Source organism: Trichosurus vulpecula, chromosome 4 (assembly GCF_011100635.1).
Source record: "Trichosurus vulpecula isolate mTriVul1 chromosome 4, mTriVul1.pri, whole genome shotgun sequence".
NCBI lineage: Eukaryota > Metazoa > Chordata > Mammalia > Diprotodontia > Phalangeridae > Trichosurus > Trichosurus vulpecula.
This window is the reverse complement of record NC_050576.1, coordinates 172,632,935-172,655,088: the sequence shown is the minus strand read 5'-3', so window position 1 is coordinate 172,655,088 and position 22,154 is coordinate 172,632,935. Positions and strand designations below refer to the sequence as shown.

The 22,154-nt window shown below is 36.8% G+C and overlaps 1 protein-coding gene across 1 annotated transcript in view; it reads left to right on the top strand.

Annotated features, from left to right (window-relative positions):
* DGKE (diacylglycerol kinase epsilon) overlaps positions 1–4,558 on the top strand; it is a 28,711-nt gene extending 24,153 nt beyond the window's left edge. The window contains exon 12 of the mRNA XM_036755350.1: positions 124–4,558. Within this exon, the coding sequence (XP_036611245.1) occupies positions 124–291 (168 nt within the window). The 3' untranslated portion in view covers positions 292–4,558. The remainder of the gene's footprint in view (positions 1–123) is intronic.
* The last annotated feature ends 17,596 nt before the right edge of the window (positions 4,559–22,154 follow it).

The following is a 22,154-nucleotide window of genomic DNA, read 5'->3' as shown; positions in this document are numbered from 1 at the left end:
CTTTTAAACACATCTATTGATGGAACAATTCACTAGAGTTGGGTAAGCATTAGTTAGCAAGGCTTCTGTGGACTGCCACTGATCACTAATTTTTTTCTAATTTTACCCCCCACCCCAATCTAGTTAATTTTGAAGAGCTCAAAGATGCCAATGCAGATAGATGGAGAGCCTTGGGCTCAAGGGCCCTGCACAGTTACCATAACTCATAAGACACGTGCAAAGATGTTGTATTATTCTGGGGAGCAAACTGATGACGATGCCTCCAGCACATCTGAGCAGGAGCACACCTGAGAGACTCAAACTACTGATGAAGACATGTGATTAACTACATAAGGCCAACCATCAAGATCCTATTCCACTCTTCGGTTTCTTTAGAATGTTGTCAGCTTGGTTTAAAAAAAAAAAGACATTCTGAAGAAAACTAAGCTTTTAGTTATTTGAAAAAACTCAATGCTTTGTTTCAGCAAAATACTTCTATTGTATGCTCTTCAACTAAAAGTTATAGAAGTTACACCATTTGCAAAATGTATTTTTTTAATTGTATGTTTTTCAGTGAGAGATATTCATTCTTTTAAGTCTATACCATCTCGTTCTTTTTTCTTGTAGCAAACATCTGGTGTGCACATTTTATGTGCATCAAGGTGTGATCTGAAAAAATTGAGTTTTTTCCTTTGCCATTTTTTAGTTGATAGCATTGGAGCATTTAAAAACTTATCTATTACTTTTATGGAAATGCACTGATTTAAGCTAGGACTGCATGGAATTTTAAAGAAATCTTAGACACCGATAAAAATGTCCATCTACTTGGCTGCACTTTATTTGTTTAAGTGAAGATTCCTATGTTACCAGGCAGAGAGTCCATCCACAAATACTTATTCTAAGGAAACTAAAAAAGACTGCCATTAAAGAAAGATGGCACCCATAAATTTTATTATAGGACCATTTTCAGACAGCAGGCCAGTGACCATCTTTTAATTGGTTAACCAACTGATGATAAGTTAAGAGTTTGGTTTCAGAATCCCTGTAACATTCTTTTAACCAAAAAATACTAAAAATGAATTGGGGGGGAAAAAACCTATAGTTGAATATTTTGTATGAGCACTGTTAAAACTCACTATCCGTTGAAATCCGTGCTTGTCACTTCACTCTCTTCCAGATGGTAATTTAAAGAGACATTGAAATTTTAAGGTAGTATTTAAAATGTGCAAGTGAAATTTGTTAACAGGCATTGTCCAGCAAGAATAATTGATGCATTTTACATGCAGTAGGAAATTTTAAGAAAAAAAATGCAGGAGTATGGTAAGTAGGCATTTTTAATATTCTCAGATATCTTGAAATATAATGTTGTTGTTCTCCCATTTTTAAAAAAACCAATGAATGTGTTTACATCTTCTGATTTGTTTAAAATAAGAAATATATGTGTGTGTATATATATTTTTACTTATTTATTTGCCTGGTATGTGCCTGTGTTTGTGCAACACATATCAGTTTATTTAATACACTGTGGTAGCTACTTCTGTTAGATTGAAATTTATTGGATGGCAATTAAATCCAGCCCAGTGACTGCTTAAGGAAATCCATAGCCTTTGCCTGGATGGGAGACCACAGCTTACCTAAATATTATTGTTCTCCAATTATAGCCTTCCTAAAAACTCAAAAAAGAATCAAAAGCACTCGTAAGTGACTTTTGGATAACTGGCACATTTGTAAACCATTACTTGGATTGGATTGTGTCACCAAGCTCTCGTATTGTGTCTAGCCTAGTAAAGTCATGTGAGAGGTCGTGCTACAGGACTGGTCCCCAAGTTGCCACTGTTTACAGGTGCAAGCAGACTGGCCCACTGGGTTTCCATCCAGCTTATTGTGTCATGACAAAGTCCTGACAGTTATTAGAAGAGGCATGGTTGTTTCTCTTTGGCATCAGCCTCAAAATATTAAGAATGTACCTCTGACACCACAAACACTCCTAGCTTCTCTTAATAATTGAACATGAGTGCGTGTGTGTGTGTGTGTGTATACATACATATATACACATACACACACATATATGTGTGTATATGTATATAAAATTTAGAAATTGGTTTAGGGGATAATGAGCTATGTGTGCCATTTTTATTTGTCCTAACTTTATCTCTTCCAAGTTTCAGGGAGTGAACCCTGATTCTAGCATTGGAAGATCTGGTGAAGAACTTTATCATAGTAGTGGTAGAATTTCACAGGCTTGGTTTTTTGCTTTGTTTTGTTCTTTTGAACAGATTAATCATGTATGAGTATAATGAAATTAGGTATATGATCTGATCCGTAATCAACATTCTGTCCTGGGCCACTAGCACATTTCATGTTTTCCTGTGATTAATACATAGGGGTGAAGCATCCTTTTCCTGGAATTCATAGTGCTAAGGGTAGGGACAAAGGAACTAGTTAAATGAATGTTTCTCTCATTCAACACTGTCTCACATCCATAATTTTCTCTCAAGCAATCATAGTCGTAAGTCAGACCACTGCATAAAGTAACCTTTAAGAACTGTTTTTTAAGCAAAATCACCTAGTGGATTTTGAAATAGCCCTGTATCTTAATTAGTTCATCCATTCAATGTTCTCTTTCCTTATACATACCATTTTCCAGTGTCATTTCTAGTGTCACTAAAGTGAAGATTTTAAACAAAATTTGTTATTTGAAAAGTTGTTATGGGATGTCATTGTGTATTAAGGAGGGAAAATGTCCTACAAAAAGTATTCCTATCTTGTTTTAACAAAGTATGCTTAAGCTTTTGGACACACAGCCAAGCAGTATAAATGTGTATACAGGTGAACTTCACTTTAAGAAAATCTAATGAAGAAAGTCCAAAGTGGCAGGGCCTGGTCTTAAGAGGAGTGTTTGCATCACAAGGGATGTTTCATTTCATAGAACTGTTCACTGTGCATTCTCCTAGTTCATTTAAAAAATGCTTTTATATACTTCCCTTCCTAAAAAAAAAAATCAACTTATAATTTCTCAGGAAGAGAACATTTGTGCAAAATAAGTACATATCCAGATTCCTCTCCTCTTTCACTATCTTGATACATCCCTAATTCCTAATAAGTGTGGTTATTTGAAAATTTTTGAGGCACTTGCGCTTCTCTTTGAGCTTTAGATAAATAGGACTGTAGTCATTTAAGATTGTTTTTTAAGTTCAGTTTGACTGTTTTTTAAAAAAGACGATCTGATATTAAGAGTACCACCAGCTTTTGTTTTATTATCTGAAATGTTTGTTTTCTGTAGTCATTAGCAGTGAATTTACTAACATTTTTAGGATTTTTGTAGGCAAAGTGGTTTATTTTTTGTTGTTTTAAGGTCTGTCATAGAAACGTGTAGTAATTGTATTTTGAAATACAATAGCTTACTTGGTATTGTAAAATACTGTGACTCAGAAGCTAAGTCCTTTTTGCCATGTAAACCCAGAAACTACCAGCATGTCAGAAGTGAAAATGTATTCCTTTTTTTGGAAATCCCTTAGAGTTGTAATATAAGTAATTTTTTTTATTTTGATATGTATTATGAAATTCTAATGTTGCACTAAATAGAACTTCTTTTAAAGCTCTGTCATTTTACAGATCAATGTAGGTCTGAACGCATCAAACTTTTGTTTGTCCCAAATGAGTAGTGAGAGGGGTGAAGTTTCCAGGCCTTCCCCCACACTGAATGTTGATGGAGAAGGGAGAATCGGCACTTTATTTAGAGATAAACCTTTCTGGCAAATCTGAGGAGATAAGAGTGTGGCATAATGGAGTTTAAGAAAACTAAGCAAAAACTTAAAAGTGGGGGAAATGCCCTTTTTCTTACTCCAGCCCAAGCTCTGTAAAGGTGCATTCCTAGACACAAGTACAAAGAGTATGATTTGTTTTGCTTTGTTTGCATTTTAAAGAAATTGACAAGCCTGCTGCTGTAATTGCCCTTAGGGCCTATGCCCCCTATATCTTCTGTTCCCATTAGTCTGTGCAGAAGAACCACAGAATCTAAAAGCACATCAGGTACACTTAAAATTTGCTTGAAAAGCTGACTTAACCTTCCTTTTTCTCAGATACCCAAAGCATTCTTTCTAAGACAAGGTGGGAAAGGATAATGTGTTTAATAGAAAACATAAAATATTGTATGATTAGTAACTGGTGACTCGTGTACAGTTATTTTTACTTCTTACTCTTTTATTTCTCCTTTGATTTTTCATTTATATTCACAAGTTTTTTCTATTGTTTTATTTTGTTTTTGTTGGAGGTTTTCTGAAGCAGTGGTGAGTTGGTCATTTCCTGATGTTAAGATATGTTTGATGAGTAGTAAAGCACTGGCTTTAGCCCCTTCTTCCTTTGTTCTAGCAAAGTGCAGAAGTGATTCCTTTGTTTTCTATTATTTTTAGATGTGTAAATTAATATTTATTTATTTAAAATACCACTGACCATCCATCAATTAACTGCTACATTCTGCTTTTGTCATGTGAATTAAAATGTGAATTAAAACATTTTAATAAACTTCAGGCATGAATTATTTATTTCTTCAGAAGAATAAAATTGTACCTTTAAAAAATGTCTGGTCTTACAATATATTTGACAACTTTACAGACACAGGTAAAATAGCCAAAATGATCTGGATTCAGTTAAATTAGTCAACAGCCTTGATAAATTCCATTGCCTATCATAGTGAGTTCTAGATTACCTACTTTTGGGGTGAGGAAGGATGTAAGTTTATGAGACATGTGGAAAAGAAGAAGATATGAAAAAAAAATAGAATACATAATCCTACCCGAGGAAATTCTAATTTAGTTGGCATTAAACTATACATAGACATTTAAAGAACTTACAAACTCTTATAAACATGTATACAGATAGGTGGGGCAGTGCATGGATCCCCAGATGTTCAAATCCAGCCTCAGTCCTTAGCTGTGTGACCCTGGGCAAGTCATTTAACCCTTATTTGCCTGTGTTAAGGGGGACATACTGAAGAAGGAAACAGCAAACCACTCCAGTATCTTTGCTAAGAAAGATCCATGGGGTCACAAAGAGTTGGACTCAACTAAACAATGATGATATAGATATATGTAAACTGATTGAGCAGAAGCAGCGTGCTAGAACAGATAGGGCACTGAACTTGGAGTCAGGAGGAGCTGGGTTCAAATCCTGGCTCAGACACCTAGTAGTTTAGTGACCCTAGGCAAATCAATCACCTACTAGCGTACTTGCCCTTAAGGATTGAAGCCCCTGTGTGTTATGTTCTCACAAGTCTGTGCAGAAGGCTGCAGAATCTAAAAGTACATAAGACACACTTAAAAGTTTAGTTGGAAAGCTTACTTTCCTTATTCTCAAATGACCAAAGCATTCTTTTTAAGTATGGGGGTGAGTAGGGGTGGGAAATGCATTTAATAGAAAACAATATTATGTGACTGGTAAGCGGGCTTTGTGCCTCAGTTTACTCCAACAACAAATAGGGTGTAGAGGGTGGCCTCAGGGGCCAGTAAGGTCTCTTCCAGCTCCAAATCTATGCTCCTGATCGTGGTGTCGTGTATAGGAGTGAACAGACTGTGTTCAACCTCTTAACAAGCTTTTTAACTTATTAAATGGTTCAGGTTGTTTCACAGCATATTGCTTTACTTTTAAAGCTTATCATCTGGTCTTGATAATTTCTACAGACATTAAAAAGGGATGCTTAAAGCCACTCAAGAAAAAATTCAAGTGGAAGACGACTGCCCAGGTTATGATACACAGCCAGCATTGGATAGAAGAGACTAAATAGCATTTGAGAAACTGCACAGTGTTTTTCAGTCATCCCAACCTGAAGACTCCTCTTTTTTAACATCAATATTCTACCAATGATGAAACCTATATGGCTCTGAATCTTGGAATACTATTCTCTACAAAGAAACAAAATTGCGCATGGCCCAGGGAACAGTGGAGGAACACATGGTAGACATGAAGTCTGTAGCATACCACCAGCACCAACCATACACGAGAAGTGAAATAAAGCAGTTCACTGAAATGTATAATTGAAAAGGATCAGAAGGCATAGTTGAGGAAGAAAAGCATTGCAGTGATGGGGGACAGAGAAAATTCCCAGTGCTGAGAGATGGAGTGTCTGTGTTCAAGGAGCAGCCAGGAAGACAGTGTCACTGAATTAAAGAGTATGTAGTGGGGAGTGAGATGTCAGAAGACTAGAAGTTTCAGCAAAACAAATTTCCTGCGTTGGCCATGCCCAAAAATGTATGGTTCTTCTCCATTGTAAGTTCATCACCTCTCTGGCAGAAGATGTTGAAGTTTATAGCTTGTCATAATATAGTTTTGCTTACATCCTTACTGATAAAATGAGACACTCCCTGATGAACAGGCTTTAAAACTAGTCAGAAATACTCCATCCCATTCATCCGATGTTGAATTTTCACATAGCGAATTTGATTATATAAATGCTACAAATGCAACGTACAAGGCAGAGAAAGAATTATTCTTCCTCTGACTCTGACAACAATAAGTCCATCAGTGGTGTCTCCTCTACAGCTGACAATCTAAAAGGCAGTGAGCAACATGGCTCTTTTGGACCCATGTCCATGACAAAAGAGATGAAGAATCACAATGTGCAAAGGCTAAAAAGGATTCCTTTTAGCAACAGCCCAATACTTTTCAGGCATTGTGAGGATGTTTGCAGTAAGTAAATATTACACCTTGATCTGACCCGTCCTGCAATGCACGTCATTGAGAAAAGTCCCATTTCTTTTTGAATTTTATTTAATAAGCAATTGCTTAGAAACATTCAGCAACATGCAAATGCTGAGGACCAACGAGTAAACAGGCAATGCCAACTAGTCCATTACATTAAATGAATTAGGAAAGTTCATCACTCTTATTGTTGCTCATGGCATTAATTATTGGTGGAAGAAACCTATACATGTCTTGGGAGTATCCTTCATTCAACAAGATGGTGCCATGTAATTGATTCCTAAATATGATGAGGTAATCCTGCTTTCATCTCAAAACTGACAAGTCTTGTCTATCATCCTCAGTGTGGAATCCTCTCATTGAAAATTGTCAGAAGGGTTAAGCGTGATAATTCTTTGGGTCTTGAGGCTTTCTTGTGCATCAACCCCTGAAACATACCAGTGAAAGCAAGAATCCAGTCCGCTGCACCTCCATCAATCTTTACAAACATCAAAGGGATGTATAAATGCTCGCTATTATTACTGTGTTTCAGTCATGTCTGACTTCGTGACTCCATTTGGGGTTTTCTTGGCAAGATACTAGAATGGTTTGCCATTCCCTTCTCCAGCTCATTTTACAGAGGAGGCAAACAGCTAGTAAATGAGATTGGATCTGAACTCAGGCCCACTATGCCACCTAGATGCCATCATCAGCATCAGCATCATAGCTAACATTTATAGAGCACTTCTTATATGCCAGGCACTGTGCCAAGCACTTTATAATTATCTCATTTAATCCTCACAACCACCCTGGGAAGTAGGTGCTATTTTTATCCTCATTTTGCAGATGAGGAAACTGAGGCAAACAGGTTACGTGACTTGCCCAGGGTCACGCAGTAAGTGCTGAGGCTGGGATTTGAACTCAGGTCTTTCTGAATAAGGATGGGAATAATGGAGAAATGGAACAACTGGAAGGTACCTTAGAACATAGAATGTTACAGGATACCGCAGACTGTCAGAATTTCAAGGAATCTCAAAGCATGGAATGTTAGAACAGGGAATGTAAAATGTTTAAATTTCCAAAAGATTTCAGATCATCTAACCCCCTCCTTTCCAGTTACCCAAGGTGTCATAATTTATTAATTAGTTACAAAGACAAGACTAGGGCATGGCCTGCTTCTGAGTAACCTTAGTAATTAAGAGTTGGAAAGGATCCTTGAGATAATTTAATCAAAGCACCTTATTCCAAATGAGGAAAGTGAAGCCCTGAAAGGTGACATTCAAATTTACACAGTTACACATATTTACACACATTCAAACTTTTACAAATTTACAAATATATAGTAAGTAGCAGAACTATCATTTTAACCTTGTAGAGCTTGTTTGCTTTGATTCAATGCAACCCTCATCAGTTTTAACCAGGTCTGCTGTGCTCCTGGGCAGCTAGGTGGCAGAGTGGATAGAGCGCCAGGCCTGGAGTCACGGAGGCCGGAGTTGAAATCCAGCCTTAGATACTTAACTAGCTGTGAGACCCTGGGCAAGTCACTTAACCCTGTTTGCCTCAGTTTCTTCATGTCAAATGAGCTGGAAAAAGAAATTGCAAACCCCTCCAGTATCTCTGCCAAGAAAACTATGTGGGCATGGGGACATGACTAAAACAACTGAACAAGGACAAAGGTGTGCTCCTGCTATGGTAGCCAGGTGAAAGCCAAAAACAAAGGTTATAGTTCTTCCCAGTAGAAATGAAATATAAAGGAAAAAATACCAGATTTGTAATCAGGAGAGATATTATGATGGATTTCACTTCAAAGCCCAGCTCTGCTAATTATAACCAAAGCCAACCTTGGGCAACTAACCTCTCTGGGCCTCAGTTTCCTCATTTGTAAAATGAAACTTTCCTTGCTCTCATCAGATTTGGCCTGAGGAGGGAATACCATACATACTCTGTTGGGTATCTTACCCCACAGGAAAGAAGAGGGAGGAAGATAAAAAAAAAAATAAAAGGGGGGTGGGGATGATGGAGGGGAGGGCAGATGAGGGTGGAGGTAATCAAAACAAACACTTTGGAAAGGGGATAGGGTCAAGGGAGAAAATTCAATAAAGCGGGATGGGTTGGGAAGGAGCAAAATGAAGTTAGTCTTTCACAACATGAGTAGTGTGGAAGGGTTATACATAATAATACACATGTGGCCTAGGTTGAATTGCTCGACTTCTTAGGGAGGGTGGGTGGGAAGGGAAGAGGGGAGAGAATTTGGAACTCAAAGTTTTAAAAACAGATGTTCAAAAACAAAAAAAAAAGTTTTTGCATGCAACTAAAAAATAAGATACACAGGCAATGGGGCATAGAAATTTATCTTGCCCTACAAGAAAGGAAGGGAAAAGGGGATGAGAGGGGAGGGCTGACTGGGGAACAGGGCAACCAGAATATATGCCATCTTGGAGTAGGGGGGAGGGTAGAAATGGGGAGAAAATTTGTAATTCAAACTGTTGTGAAAATCAATGCTGAAAACTAAATATGTTAAATAAATAAATTTAAATTTAAGAAAAAAAAAAGAAAATGAAACTTTAGGACTAGATGACCTCTAAGATACCTTGTACTCTAAGTGATGCATGTAGGCGTCATCCCAACTAGTGTGTCCTTGTACCACTCCTTTTTCCCAATGCCAAAAGCCCCTTGCCTAAAGATCTCCCCCCAACTGTAACATCAGGTCATCCCTAGCCCCTTACTATATGGTCATTAAACCTTAAGTCATGGCATGATTTGTACTCATTCCCCTCCCTGCACACACACACACACGCCCTAATGTCCATCTTTTTCTCAATCACCCATCTGCAAGCATCCCCAAAATAATATCTAGTATTTCTATAAGGCTCTAAGGTTCACAAAGTGCTATCTGCTATCACATCTCATCCGTCTTCTATTATCTCTCTCAAGGCCACTTTCTCCTCTGCGACATAGCAACATTCTCTCCCATTTGGTCAGACTCCTCTTCTGCAATGCCAATCATGTGCCTTCTCTAGCTTTAGGCCAGGGGTGGGGAACCTTTTCATGTTGGAAAGCTGCATTAATATTTAGCTATAATCAAAGAAGGCCACATTCAAGAAACTCCAATTAGATAATACTTTAAAATGTACATTTTTTGTAAAAATTTAAGTACTATGGACTTAATAATAAAATGAAAACTACTTGTTAATTTTAAAGTTAACTAACCTTTTAATGACTTTGTTGTGTCTGTTTTTTGTTGGAAAGCATTTGAATATTTGGTTGCAGCATGGAGGTCCACAGTTTCAATTAATCCTCCAGATGGGTATCAGTCATTTGTGACCTTAAGGGCATCTCAGTTTGGGTTAGGTAGGAGAATGTAGATTCACAGCAGTAAGTGGTTGAAAAGCAAGAAAGCATTTTTCAGGCATGTTACCCAAGGCGTGGGCATTCTACTGCATTTTCCCATATTTCAACTGGATCTTTCTTAGCATCAAACCAATGACTTTAAAATGTCATCTTCTGAGAGCCCAATCAATTCCATCTGTAGTTCTTTAGGTGCCTTGGTGATATCAACTAGGTGAGGCTGAAACGCTAACTTGAGTGTGATGTCATGATTCTCAGTCAGTGAACCTTTCTATAACAGCTGTGGATTCTTCACATGATTTGCATAGATCACTCCCCTCATCAGTGAGGTTTGCTAACTGGGGAAAATGTTCATCCAAAATTTCCTTTTGAAGAAATGTTTTGAAAACAGATAGCTTTTTTAAAAAAATATTTTGATTTTTTGCCACATATCATATATAGACTTAGTTTTGCCTTGCAAAGAAGTATTCAATTCATTTTGATTTGACATGATATCACACAGAAATGCAGCATTCCTATAGCAATCTTCTTTCAATAATTCACATTGTTGATAATGTTCTTCTTAAAATTTAACTATGTGTTCTTGCAAAGATAAAGTTTTGGCTAATACACCTGTCCCTGCGATGGCCAATACACTTGAAAATGAGATGGCAAATCCACACTGAATACCTCATCATTCAATTTTAACGTGTTACGTTGACGATGCTGTGTTGCATTTACATGAATGTAATTGATGATATCTGTAACTTGTTACAAAGCGTCACTTCAAAAAGTATCTTTAGCACAGAAATTTTGCTGATGCAAGATACAATGAGAAGAAATGAGAGCATTTGGATCTGTTAATACCTGTTAATCTGCAATAAAGCCTTCATGTTTTCTTGTCATGGAAGGTGCACCATCTGTACATACAATCACTAAATTTACCAAATTCAGTCCAACTTCACGACATTTATTTTGAAAGTTGTCGACGATTTGGAACTATGCCCAAAGGGCTATGAAACTGTGCATATCTTTTGACCCAGAAATACCACTTCTAGGGCTGTATCTCAAAGACATCATGAAAATGGGAAAAGGACCCACATGTACAAAAATATTGATAGCAGCTCTTTTGTAGTGGCAAAAAATTCGAAATTGAGGGGATGTCCACCAATTGGGGAATGGCTGAATAAGTTGTGATATGGGAATGCAGTGGAATAGTATTGTGCTATAAGAAATGATGAGCAGGCTGACTTCAGAAAAACCTGGAAAGACTTTGTATGAACTGATGCTGAGTGAAATGAGCAGAACTAAGAGAACATTGTACGCAGCAACAGCCACACTGTGCGATGACTGACCTTGATAGACTTAGCTCTTCTCCACAATGCAAGGATCTAAGACAACTTGAAAAGACTCACAATGGAAAATGCTATCCATATCCAGAGAAAGAACTTTTGAGTCTGAATGCAGATGGAAGCATACCATTTGCTCTCCTCTTTTGTTGTTTTGTTTCTTCTTTCTTGTGGTTCCTCCCATTGGTTTTAATTCTTCTTACATCATGACTAATGTGAAAATACATTTAATTTAAATGTATATGTAGAGCCTATATCAGATTGCACACCATCTTGGGGAGAGAGGGGGAGAAAATTTAAAACTCCAAACCTTATAGAAGTAAATGTTGAAAACTAAAAATAAATTAATTATTTTTTTTAAAAAGTTGTGGACAACCTCTATTCCCTGTGTTCTGTTCTCAAGAATGCCCATAGCAAGTAACTCTTCATAGCAAAGAAAATCTGTTATGACCTGAATGAAATATAAAACCTGCATCAAGTCAGCAGTACCAGTTGATTCATCCAAAGCAATTGACTAATATATATTTTCCTTTTGAAGAATTGCATGACGTTATTCTGTTAAGTTGAAGGCTACTTCATGCTGCTGATCAGTTATGGTTCTCCTTGAAAGAAGCAGTTATTTGTACTTTGAAACATTATTGGGGGGTCTAAGCATCCTACAAGTCTGACAATGCACCTTTTCACAATTTCTACATCACTGAATGGCTTCCTTTTTTCCACCTGAGTATATAAGCTACTTTATAAGTCACTTCAGTGGCGTTATTTCCAGGTCTTACTGTTGCTTGAAAGAATTGTCTTTGCTTTTCATCTTTTAATTTTTGCAATACAACCGTTCATGCCTCTCCCTCTAATTTGAAATATTTGTGGTCTTTATGAGTGTTCTATTGCTGGTAAGCACTGAATTTCTTTAATGTTGATATTGGAATATCACAAAGAAAGTAAATCATCTTATCTTTAGCAGAAACAAAATAGTACTGAAATTCCCAATCCTCCTTTAAAAATCTGTTTTCTTCCTTCAGCCTTCTCTTGGTCTTCTTTGACATGATGGGCTATTAAGTAGACAGAATTAAAAAACACTGTTAAACTGTGCAATCCTTCACAAATTCCACTCCAAACAAACACAGTGCACCATTGTCAAAAGCTGATAACAGACTGGTGTACTTGACCCACATAAACTTTCACCAACCAGCCCCATGCAGTAGTGGTGCCAGTCAGTTGGGGGAAGTTAGAACTGAATAATGAGTGTAACGGCCGTTAATTTAGCCCTTATGTCTTACTAATGTTCTAATTGTGCTGGTCAATCTGGGAGGATTATTTTGTTGAAACTTATTTTATTCTTTGGTATTTTAAACACGTTCATCTTTAAAATAAAAATATGAAAGATGAACAAAATGTATTTTAAAAAAAGGATTTATTTTGTAAAATTTGGAGTCAGTCAAAAGGCCTCACTTAAGGACCTAGAAAGCCACATGTGGCTTCATCAAGGCTGCAGGCTCCCCACCCCTGGTCCGGGGCAAACAGGTACCTTCCAGTGGCCAGACCTCCAAGTACTTCAGTGTAGCTCTGGGGAAATGCAGAAAAACCGCACCGGATTAGCACATGCTTAATACTACCACTAGGAACCCAGCTCAGCACCAGGTAAGTTGCCAGACCCCTTTGGTCTCCAGCAGTGCCAGCGACCCCCTCAACACAGTACCAGACATGTGGGTCCTCTGAGGGCTTCAGGGCAACATCAGTACAGCACCAGGTAAGCAGCCAGGGCCTGTAGCCACTGGCACAAGAAGCCTGAGGCACAGCCCTTTCCACCCTGAGAGCAGAGATCAAATTTAAAAGAAAGGGGAAAGGCCAAAAAAAAAAAAATGAAGGAAAAACAACCACAAAAGGAATCTGATTATAAAAAGTTGTTATGGAGACAGGGAAGACCAAGACATAAACTCAGAAGAGGACATCAACGTCAAAACAGCTATGGGCAAAACTCCAAAGAAAAATGGAAAGTGGTCTTAAGCCCAGAAAGAACTTATGGAATAGCTCAAAAAGGAGCTTAAAAATCATATTAAGAGAAGTAGAAGAAAAATTTCAAAAATACAATGATGCAAGAGAATTATGAAAAAAGAGTCAACAGCTTGGAAAACTGCTTAAAAAGTAGAATTGGCCAAATGAAAAAGGACATTCTTGACCTAGCTAGCATATTCATGAGTTTCTTGCTCCTAACTGTAACCGTAATCCATTTAATCCACAAAGCTACTAACTGTAACTATGATTCATTTGACTCACACAAAAGTTAAGTGACTTGCCCAAGGTCACACAGCTATTAGTTGTCTGATGCAGGATTTGAACTCAGATCTTCCTGGCTGCAGCTCTTGCCTCTGCAACAGGTAGTTGCCTAGTATTAATATTTTCCTTTGACAATTGGAAAGTGATAGGAGGAAAATAGCAGTAAACTCCAAAAGAAACCAATTGTGAGGATATAGTAAACTTGACTGTAGCATTTTTTTCCTTTTAATTTCCCCATAATTTTAAGCTGAGCTATTAAGTCAAGTGTTTCCCTCAAATTGTCTAGGAGCAAACCAGTGTCTGTGTTCAGATAGTCTAATTACAATGACCCTATGTTCCAATTATTAGAAAAGAAAAAGTACTTTGAATAAGGCTTCTCAAGAATTTGTCAAATTGTATGCACGACTGGATAGTGTAATAGCTAGGGTGTGGATTTGGACTTAAAAAGACCTGAGTTTAAACCCTGCATAAGATGCTAGCCACATGACCCAGATAAGTAATTTAAGCACTATAGCCTCAGTTTCATCATCTGTAAAATAGGGTTGATAGTAGCCCCTACCTCACAGGGTGGTTGGTGGAATCAAATTAGATAATATAGTATATGTAAAGTGCTTTGTAAACCTTAAAGTATTAGAAAGCTTTGTTGTTGTTATTGAGTTGTGTCCGAGTTTTTGCGACCCCATGGGTTTTTCTTGGTAGACATACTAGAGTGGTTTGCCATTTAGTTCTCTAGCTCATTTTACAGATGAGGAAACCCAGACAGACAGGGTTAAGTGACTTAAGCAACTTGCCCAGGATCACTCAGCTAGTGTCTGGGGCCAGATTTCAACTCATGAAGAGGAGTCTTTCTAACTCCAGGCCCAGCACTCTATCCACTGTGCCACCTAGCTGCCCCATTCTGGTATATTTGTCTACATCCTCATCACATGACAGCCATGTCTATTAAACTGTTATGGACTGCTAAATTATGTGGTACAGAGAAATGAGAGAATGCCATGCCAATCAAATTACCAAAAAAATTTCTTTTGCAGAGCTAGAAAAAAAATAACAAAATTCGTGTGAAAGAAAAGGTCCAGGATATCAAAGGTATTAATGAAAAGAAATGCTAGGGAACATGGCCTTGCCGTACCAGATCTTAAATTGTATTATAAAGCAGCAATCATCAAAACTACTTGGTACTAGCTAAGAACTAGAGCGGTGGAATAGTGGAATAAGTTAGGTACACAAGACACAGTAGTCAAGGACTATAGTAATCTACTGTTTGATAAACCCAATGTATTGGTAGTTTAGGTGGGACTTTTGTACTGTTTTCTCTTTTAGAATGCTAAAGTAATCAAGTGCCTTTGATTAAGTCTTACTAGGTGTGGAAACCCCAGGCCCACACGCTTTCACTAACTAGGTGCCAGGCGCCAGGCGCCAGGCCCACACCTTTCTGTTAAGTAGGCTCTGAGCCCTGAACAGGGTATAAAAACTCAGAGGTTAGCATTTTTGCTTGGGGTTGTCACTCACTGGAGGAGTATTGTGTGATTTGATCAGATGAGACTCTGGGTAGCCGTTGTTAAGGAGCCCCCCAGCTTTGAAGAAACCCAGATGTTGGTGCTTCTCTGGTAACTATGTATTCTTTGGACAGACAGAAGCCTGTCTGCTGATTAGTGTTTATTTGCTCTGTTTGCATAATGTATGCTTGTGATTTCTGTTTGTACTCTCTCTGAAGTTCAGGGTGCTGGCTTTTCCTCCTGAACTAAGTGAATGATATATGCAGGTTTGATTAAAATGAGATTGTAAACCCGTTAAAGTTGCTTTCCTTAGAAAAGCAGATCAAAAGAACCTGTGCTAGCAGCCTTTCTGTGTGCTGGTATTGTTGGTCTTCCCCCCAAAGCAGCTGCTAGCAACATTGTTGTTACACCCAAAGACTCCAGCTTCTGGGATAAGAATTCACTATTTGACAAAAACTGCTGGGAAAACTTGAAAATAGTTTGGCAGAAACTGGGCATAGACCAACATCTTATGCTGTATACCAAAATAAAGTCCAAATGGGTACATGATTTAGATATGAAGGCTGATACTATAAGCAAACTGGGAGAGCAAGAAATAGTTTACTTGGCAGATTTATGGAGAATGGAAGAATTTATGACCAAACAGGAGATAGAGAACATTATGAAATGCAAAATGGATAACTTTGATTACATTAAATTGAAAAGTTTGTGTATAAACAAAGCCAATGGTTGCAAGATTAAGAGGGAAGCAGAAAACTGGGAAAGAATTTTTACAACCAGTGTCTCTGTTAAAGGCCTCACTTCGAAAATATATAGAGAATTGAGTTAAATATATAAGAATATAAGTCATTCCCCAATTGATAAATGGTGAAAGAATATGAACAGGCAGTTTCCAGAGGAAGAAATTAAAGCTATCTATAGTCACATGAAAAAAATGCTTTAAATCACTATTGATTAGAGAAATGCAAATCAAAACAACTCTAAGGTACCATTTTACACCTATGAGATTGGCTAACATGACAAAACAAGAAAATTATAAATCCTGGAGAAGATGTGGAAAAATTAGAACACTAATGCATGGTTGGTGGAGTTGTGAACTGATCCAACCATTCTGGAGAACAATTTGGAACTATGCCCAAAGGGCTATGAAGATGTGCATTCCCTTTGACCCTGTAATGCCACTTCTAGGGCTGTTTCCCAAAGAGATCATACAAATGGGAAAAGAATCCACACATACAAAAATATTTCCGGCAGCTCTTTTTGTGGGGGCAAAGAATTGGACACTGAAGGGATGTCCATCAATTGGGGAATGACTGAACAAGTTGTGGTATATGCGTGTAATAGAATACTGTTGTGCTATAAGAAATGATGAGCAGGCAGACTTCAGAAAAACCTGGAAAGACTTACATGAACCAATGCTGAGTGAGAGGAGCAGAACCAAGAGAACATTGTACACAGTTACAGCCACATTGTGCACTGACTAACTTTGATAGACTTGGCTCTTCGGAGCAATGCAAGGTTGTAAGACAACTCCAAAAGACTCATAATGGAAAATGCTATCCATATCCAAAGAAAAGATTACAGAATCTGAAAGCAGATCGAAGCATACTATTTGCTCTCTCTCTCTTTTGTTTTGTTTTATTTCTTCTTTCTCGTGGTTCATTCCATTGGTTATAATTCTTCTTTGCAACATGATTAATGTGAAAATATGTTTAATGTGAATGTATCTGTAGAGCCTACATCAGATTGCATGACATCTTGGGGAGGGGGGAGGGAAGAGAGGGGGAGAAAAATTTGGAACTCAAAAGCTTGTGGAACTGAATGTTGTAAACTAAAAATAAATAAATTTAAAATAAAAAAAGAAAAGAAAACAACTCCTTAACAAGTAGAATAGGCCAAATGGAAAAGAAGGTAGAAAAGCTAGCTAAAGAAAATAATTCCTTAAAGATCAGAATTAGGCAAGTGGAAGCTAATGACTGTGTGAGACACCAAGAAACAATAAAACAAAATTAAAAATAGAAAAATGGAAGAAAATGTGAAATATCTCATTGGAAAACAATTGACTTGGAAAATAGATCCAGGAGATATAATTTAAGTATTGGATTACCTGAAAGCCATGATCAAAAGAAGAGCCTAGACACCATGTTATGAAGGATATCCTAGAACCAGGGGATAAAATAGAAATTGAAAGAATCCACTGATCACCTGATAGAGGTACCAAAATAAAAATTCCTAGGAATATTATAGCCAAATTCTAGAACTCCCAGATCAAGGAGAAAATACTGCTATGAGACAGAAAGAAACAATTCAAATATCATGGAGCCAAAGTCAGGATTATACAGGATTTAGCAGCTTCTACATTAAAGGATCAGAGGGCTTGGAACATGATATTCCAGAGGGCAAAAAGTTATGATTACTACCTACCCAGCAAAACTGACTATAATCCTTCAGAAGAAAAAAAATGGGTATTCAATGAAATAGAGGACTTTCAAGCATTCCTAGTGTAAAGACCAGAGCTGAACAAAAAAAAATTGATTTTCAAATACAAGACTCAAGAGAAGCATAAAAACATAAACAAAAAAGAGAAAACATAAGGGATTCACCAAGGTTAAACTATTTACACACCTACATGGGAAGATGATACTTAGATGTAACTCTTAAGAATTTTATTAGTATTAGAGCAGTTAGAATCAGTATACATAGACAGAGGGTGTGGGTATAATAGGATAGAGGGAAATACATGGTAATTATAACTGTGAATGTGAATAGGATGAGCTCACCCATAAAGTGGAAGTGGACAGCAGAGTGGATTAAAAACCAGAATCCTACAACATGTTGTTTACAAGAAACACTTTTGAAGCAGAGACACATACACAGAATACAGGTAAGGGGCTGGGGCAGAATCTATTATGCTTCAGCTGAAGTAAAAAAAACAAAGTAGGAATAGCTATCATGATCTTAGACAAAGCAAAAGCAAAATAGATCTAATTAAAAGACATAAGGAAGGAAACTACATCTTGATAAAAGGCACTATAGACAAGGAAGTAATATCAATATTAAGCATATGCACCATGTGGTATAACATCTAAATTTTTACAGAAGTGAATTACAGGAAGAAATAGACAACAAAACTATACTAGTGGGGGACCTCAACCTCCCCCTCTCAGAATTAGATAAATCTATCCACAAAATAAACAAAAAAGAATTTAAGGAGGTGATTAGAATTTTAGAAAAGTTAAATATGATAGAACTCTGGAGAAAATTGAATGGGAATAAAAAAGAATATACCTTTTTCTCAGTGATATATGGCACCCACACAAAAATTGACCATGTATTAGGGAATTAAAAACCTCACAATAAAATGCAGAAAGGCAGAAGAATTAAATGCACTCTTTTCAGATCATGATGCAATAAAAATTATGTGTAATAAAGAGCCATGGAAAGATAGGCTAAAAACTAATTGGAAACTAAACAATCTAATTGTAAAGAATGAGTGGGTCAAACAACAAATCATAGAAAAAAATCAATAATTTCATCATAGAGAATGACAATAATGAGACAACATACCAAAACTTATAGGATGCAGCCAAAGCAGTTCTTAGGGGAAATTTTATATCTCTAAATGCTTACATAAATAAAATAGGGAAAGAGGAGATCAGTGAATTAGGCATGCAATTACAAAATCTAGAAAAAGAACAAATTTAAAATCCCCAGTTAAATACCAAATTAGAAATTCTGAAAATCAAAGGAGAAATTAATAAAATTCAAAGCAAGAACTATTTGACTAATAAATAAAACTAAGCTGGTTTTATGGAAAAAATTAAATCAATAAACCTTTGGTTATTTTCATTTAAAAAAAGAAAGAAGGAAACCAAATATCAGTGTAAAAAATTAACACAGTGAATTCACCACCAATGAAGAGGAAATTAAAGCAATAATTAGGAGCTATTTTGCTCAACTGTATGCCAATAAATCTGACAATCTAAGTGAAACGGATGAATATTTACAAGTATATAAATTGCCCAGATTAACAGAAAAGGAAATAAAATATTTAAATAACCTCATTTTAGAATGAATGTAATGAAATCAAATGTAACTGAAATCAAAATTTGAAATAATGAAAGGATGAGTGGGTGGGTTTCAGAAAAACCTGGAATGACTTACATGAACTGATGCTGAGTGAAGTGAGCAGAACTAGGAGAACGTTGTCCACAGTAACAGCAACATTGTGTCGTGATCAATTATGATAGACTTAGCTCTTTCAGCAATACAGTGATCCAAGACAGTTCCAAAAGACTTGTGCTAACCACATCCAGAGAAAGAACTACGGAGTCTGATTGCAGATTGAAGCATACTATTTTCACTTTTTTGTTGGTTTTTTTTTGTTTTTTTCTTTCTTGTAGTTTTCCTCTTTTGTTCTGATTCTTCTTTCACAACATGATGAATGTGAAAATATATTTAACATGATTGTACATGTATGACTTAGATTGATTGTTGTCTTGGGGAGGGGGGAGGGAAGAGAGGGAGGAAGAAAAATTTGGAACTCAAAATCTTGCAAAAATGAATGCTGAAAACTATTTTTACATGTAATTGGAAAAAATTAAATACTATTAGATGTTTAAAAAAATTATAACTGTGAATATGAATGGGATAAACTCACCTATAAAATGTAAGTGGATAACAAAGTGGATTAAAAAGCCAGAATCCTACAACATGTTCTTTACAAGAAACACATTTGAAGTAGATAGACACACACAGATTAAGGTAAGGGGTTGGTGCAGAATCTATCATGCTTCAGCTGAAGTGAAAACAAAATAGGGATAGCAATAATGATCTCAGACAAAGCAAAAGCAAAATAGATCTAATTAAAAGAGATAAGGAAGGTACCACAGATAACGAATTAATTTCAATACTAAACATATATGCACCAAATGATATAGCATCCAAATTTGTATAGGAGAAGTGAGGAAATAGATAGTAAAATTATACTAGTGAGAGACTCAGCTTTTCCTTCTCAGAAATAGATAAATCTGACCAAAATAATAAACAAGAAAAAAGTTAAGGAGGTGAATAGAATTTTATGAAAGTTAGATATGATAAACCTTTGGAGAAAACTGAATGGGGATAGAAAGGAATATACCTTTTTCTCAATGGTACAATGACACCTACACAAAAATTGACCATGTATTAAGGCATAAAAACCCTCATAATCAAATACAGAAAGGCAGAAATATTAAATATATCCTTTTTAGATTATAATGCAACAAAAATCACATTCAGTGAAGGTCCACGGAAAAGATAGATTAAAATTAATTGGAAACTAAATAACCTAATCCTAAATAATGAGTGGGTCAAAGAACAAATCATAGAAACAATTAAAATGGTAAGGCTATTGGCCTGCTCCTCAGTACTTATGAGAGTCTTATGAAGTCCTAACAATGATTCTATGTGTCACATCTGATTATTAACCCTGTCCCAGATAGTTATATATGGGAGCAGTGGAGAGGACTGGAGCAGCATCTGAAGGTTACTTTTGGTGGTTGGACTTTTCTGAAGACCCTCGTTATTTCCCTCCCAACCTGATTCACCACAGACTTAACTACTTTACCCCTCAATTTGTATAAAGATATACTGCTGGAGTATTCTGGAATCAAATCTTCATAAGATCATAGATTTAAAGCTGAAAAGGACAAAAAAAAACCCACCAAACTATCCCTTGCAAAATTGCACAAGGTCATTCTGAAATTCCTAGACCAGTAAATCATCAGAACACAATATATATGAGGTCCTGCAGGTAACCTCCTCCAAATTTGCACAGTAAATTAGGATTATCTTTGAAGATACAGAACCTTTCTATAATGATCTTTTTTTGTAGTTCACAAACATGTATTTAGAGACATTATTTTTTTTTCAAGCCAGAAATACCAAAATAGAAACATACTAACCTGGAGAATGCTTTCCTCCCTTTCACAAGCAAACTAGAAAAATCTGCCTATCCTTTTTGCCTCCACTTCCTCTTTTCTCCCTAACTCCTCAATCCTTTGCAATGTAGCTTTTTTATTCAACTTGAAACTGCTTTCTCCAAGATTACCAATAATCTCTTATTTATCAAATCTAGTTTTTTTCTTGATTCTTATTCCTTTTTCTTGATATTTCTTGGCCTCTCTGTAGCATTTCACACAAATACTTTCTCTGCTCTTATGGGGAGTAAAATTGTCCAACCTACAATATGGGAAACTAAGGCAGAGCTCTGAGCTGGTGGCACTTTAGTATAAATTCCCCTCTAATGAAGTGGACCTCAGGTTTTCCTCATGGCTCCTTCCAGGGCCCTATTTTTATATGGCCAAGATGTCTAAACATTCAAGAACTGCTATACCAAATACAGAATAATTCCATTGATTGACATAGAACAAAATAAGCAAAAACGATCTATCAGTAGGGTCATGAGTTGATTGAAGCATGGGGTATCTTCATTGACTAAGTGGTCATAAGATGGTCACCTGCTCATGTTGGACAAAAGAGTATGTCTGGAGGTACAAAAATAAATTGGAGGACTTTCCATGTAATTGAGTCACCTCCTGGGCTTGGTCACCATGACAAGGGAAAACAAGAGTGGAGGGCCTCTAGTTAGCTTCCTACAATTACACAAGTGATCTTAGCTCACAGCTCTGGGACCTAATATACAGAACTTGTGATCACTACCCCTATGGAATCATATCAGATTGTTACTGATTGAAATAGAGTAAGGGTCCAAATGAATTAACTTCCTCATTCCCCGCTTTGATCCAGAGAAAGGCCCCAGTCTTTCTTTGGATTGTTAACTATGGAGGGCAGTCCTTCATGGGCGATGCCAAACCAGTAGGAGGCAGTCCCCACTGAAAAGGTGACATTAGAGAAGGTGGAAAATGTTAAACATTAACTCAATAAATGTCCAAGGTGACTTTCAGTGACCAAGAACCACGAGAGACAGGTCCCTCCTAGTGAAACATGCCCTGTAAGATATGTACATCAGGGGACCACAGAGCATTTGTTCAATCACAAAGTGAGCTTTGTT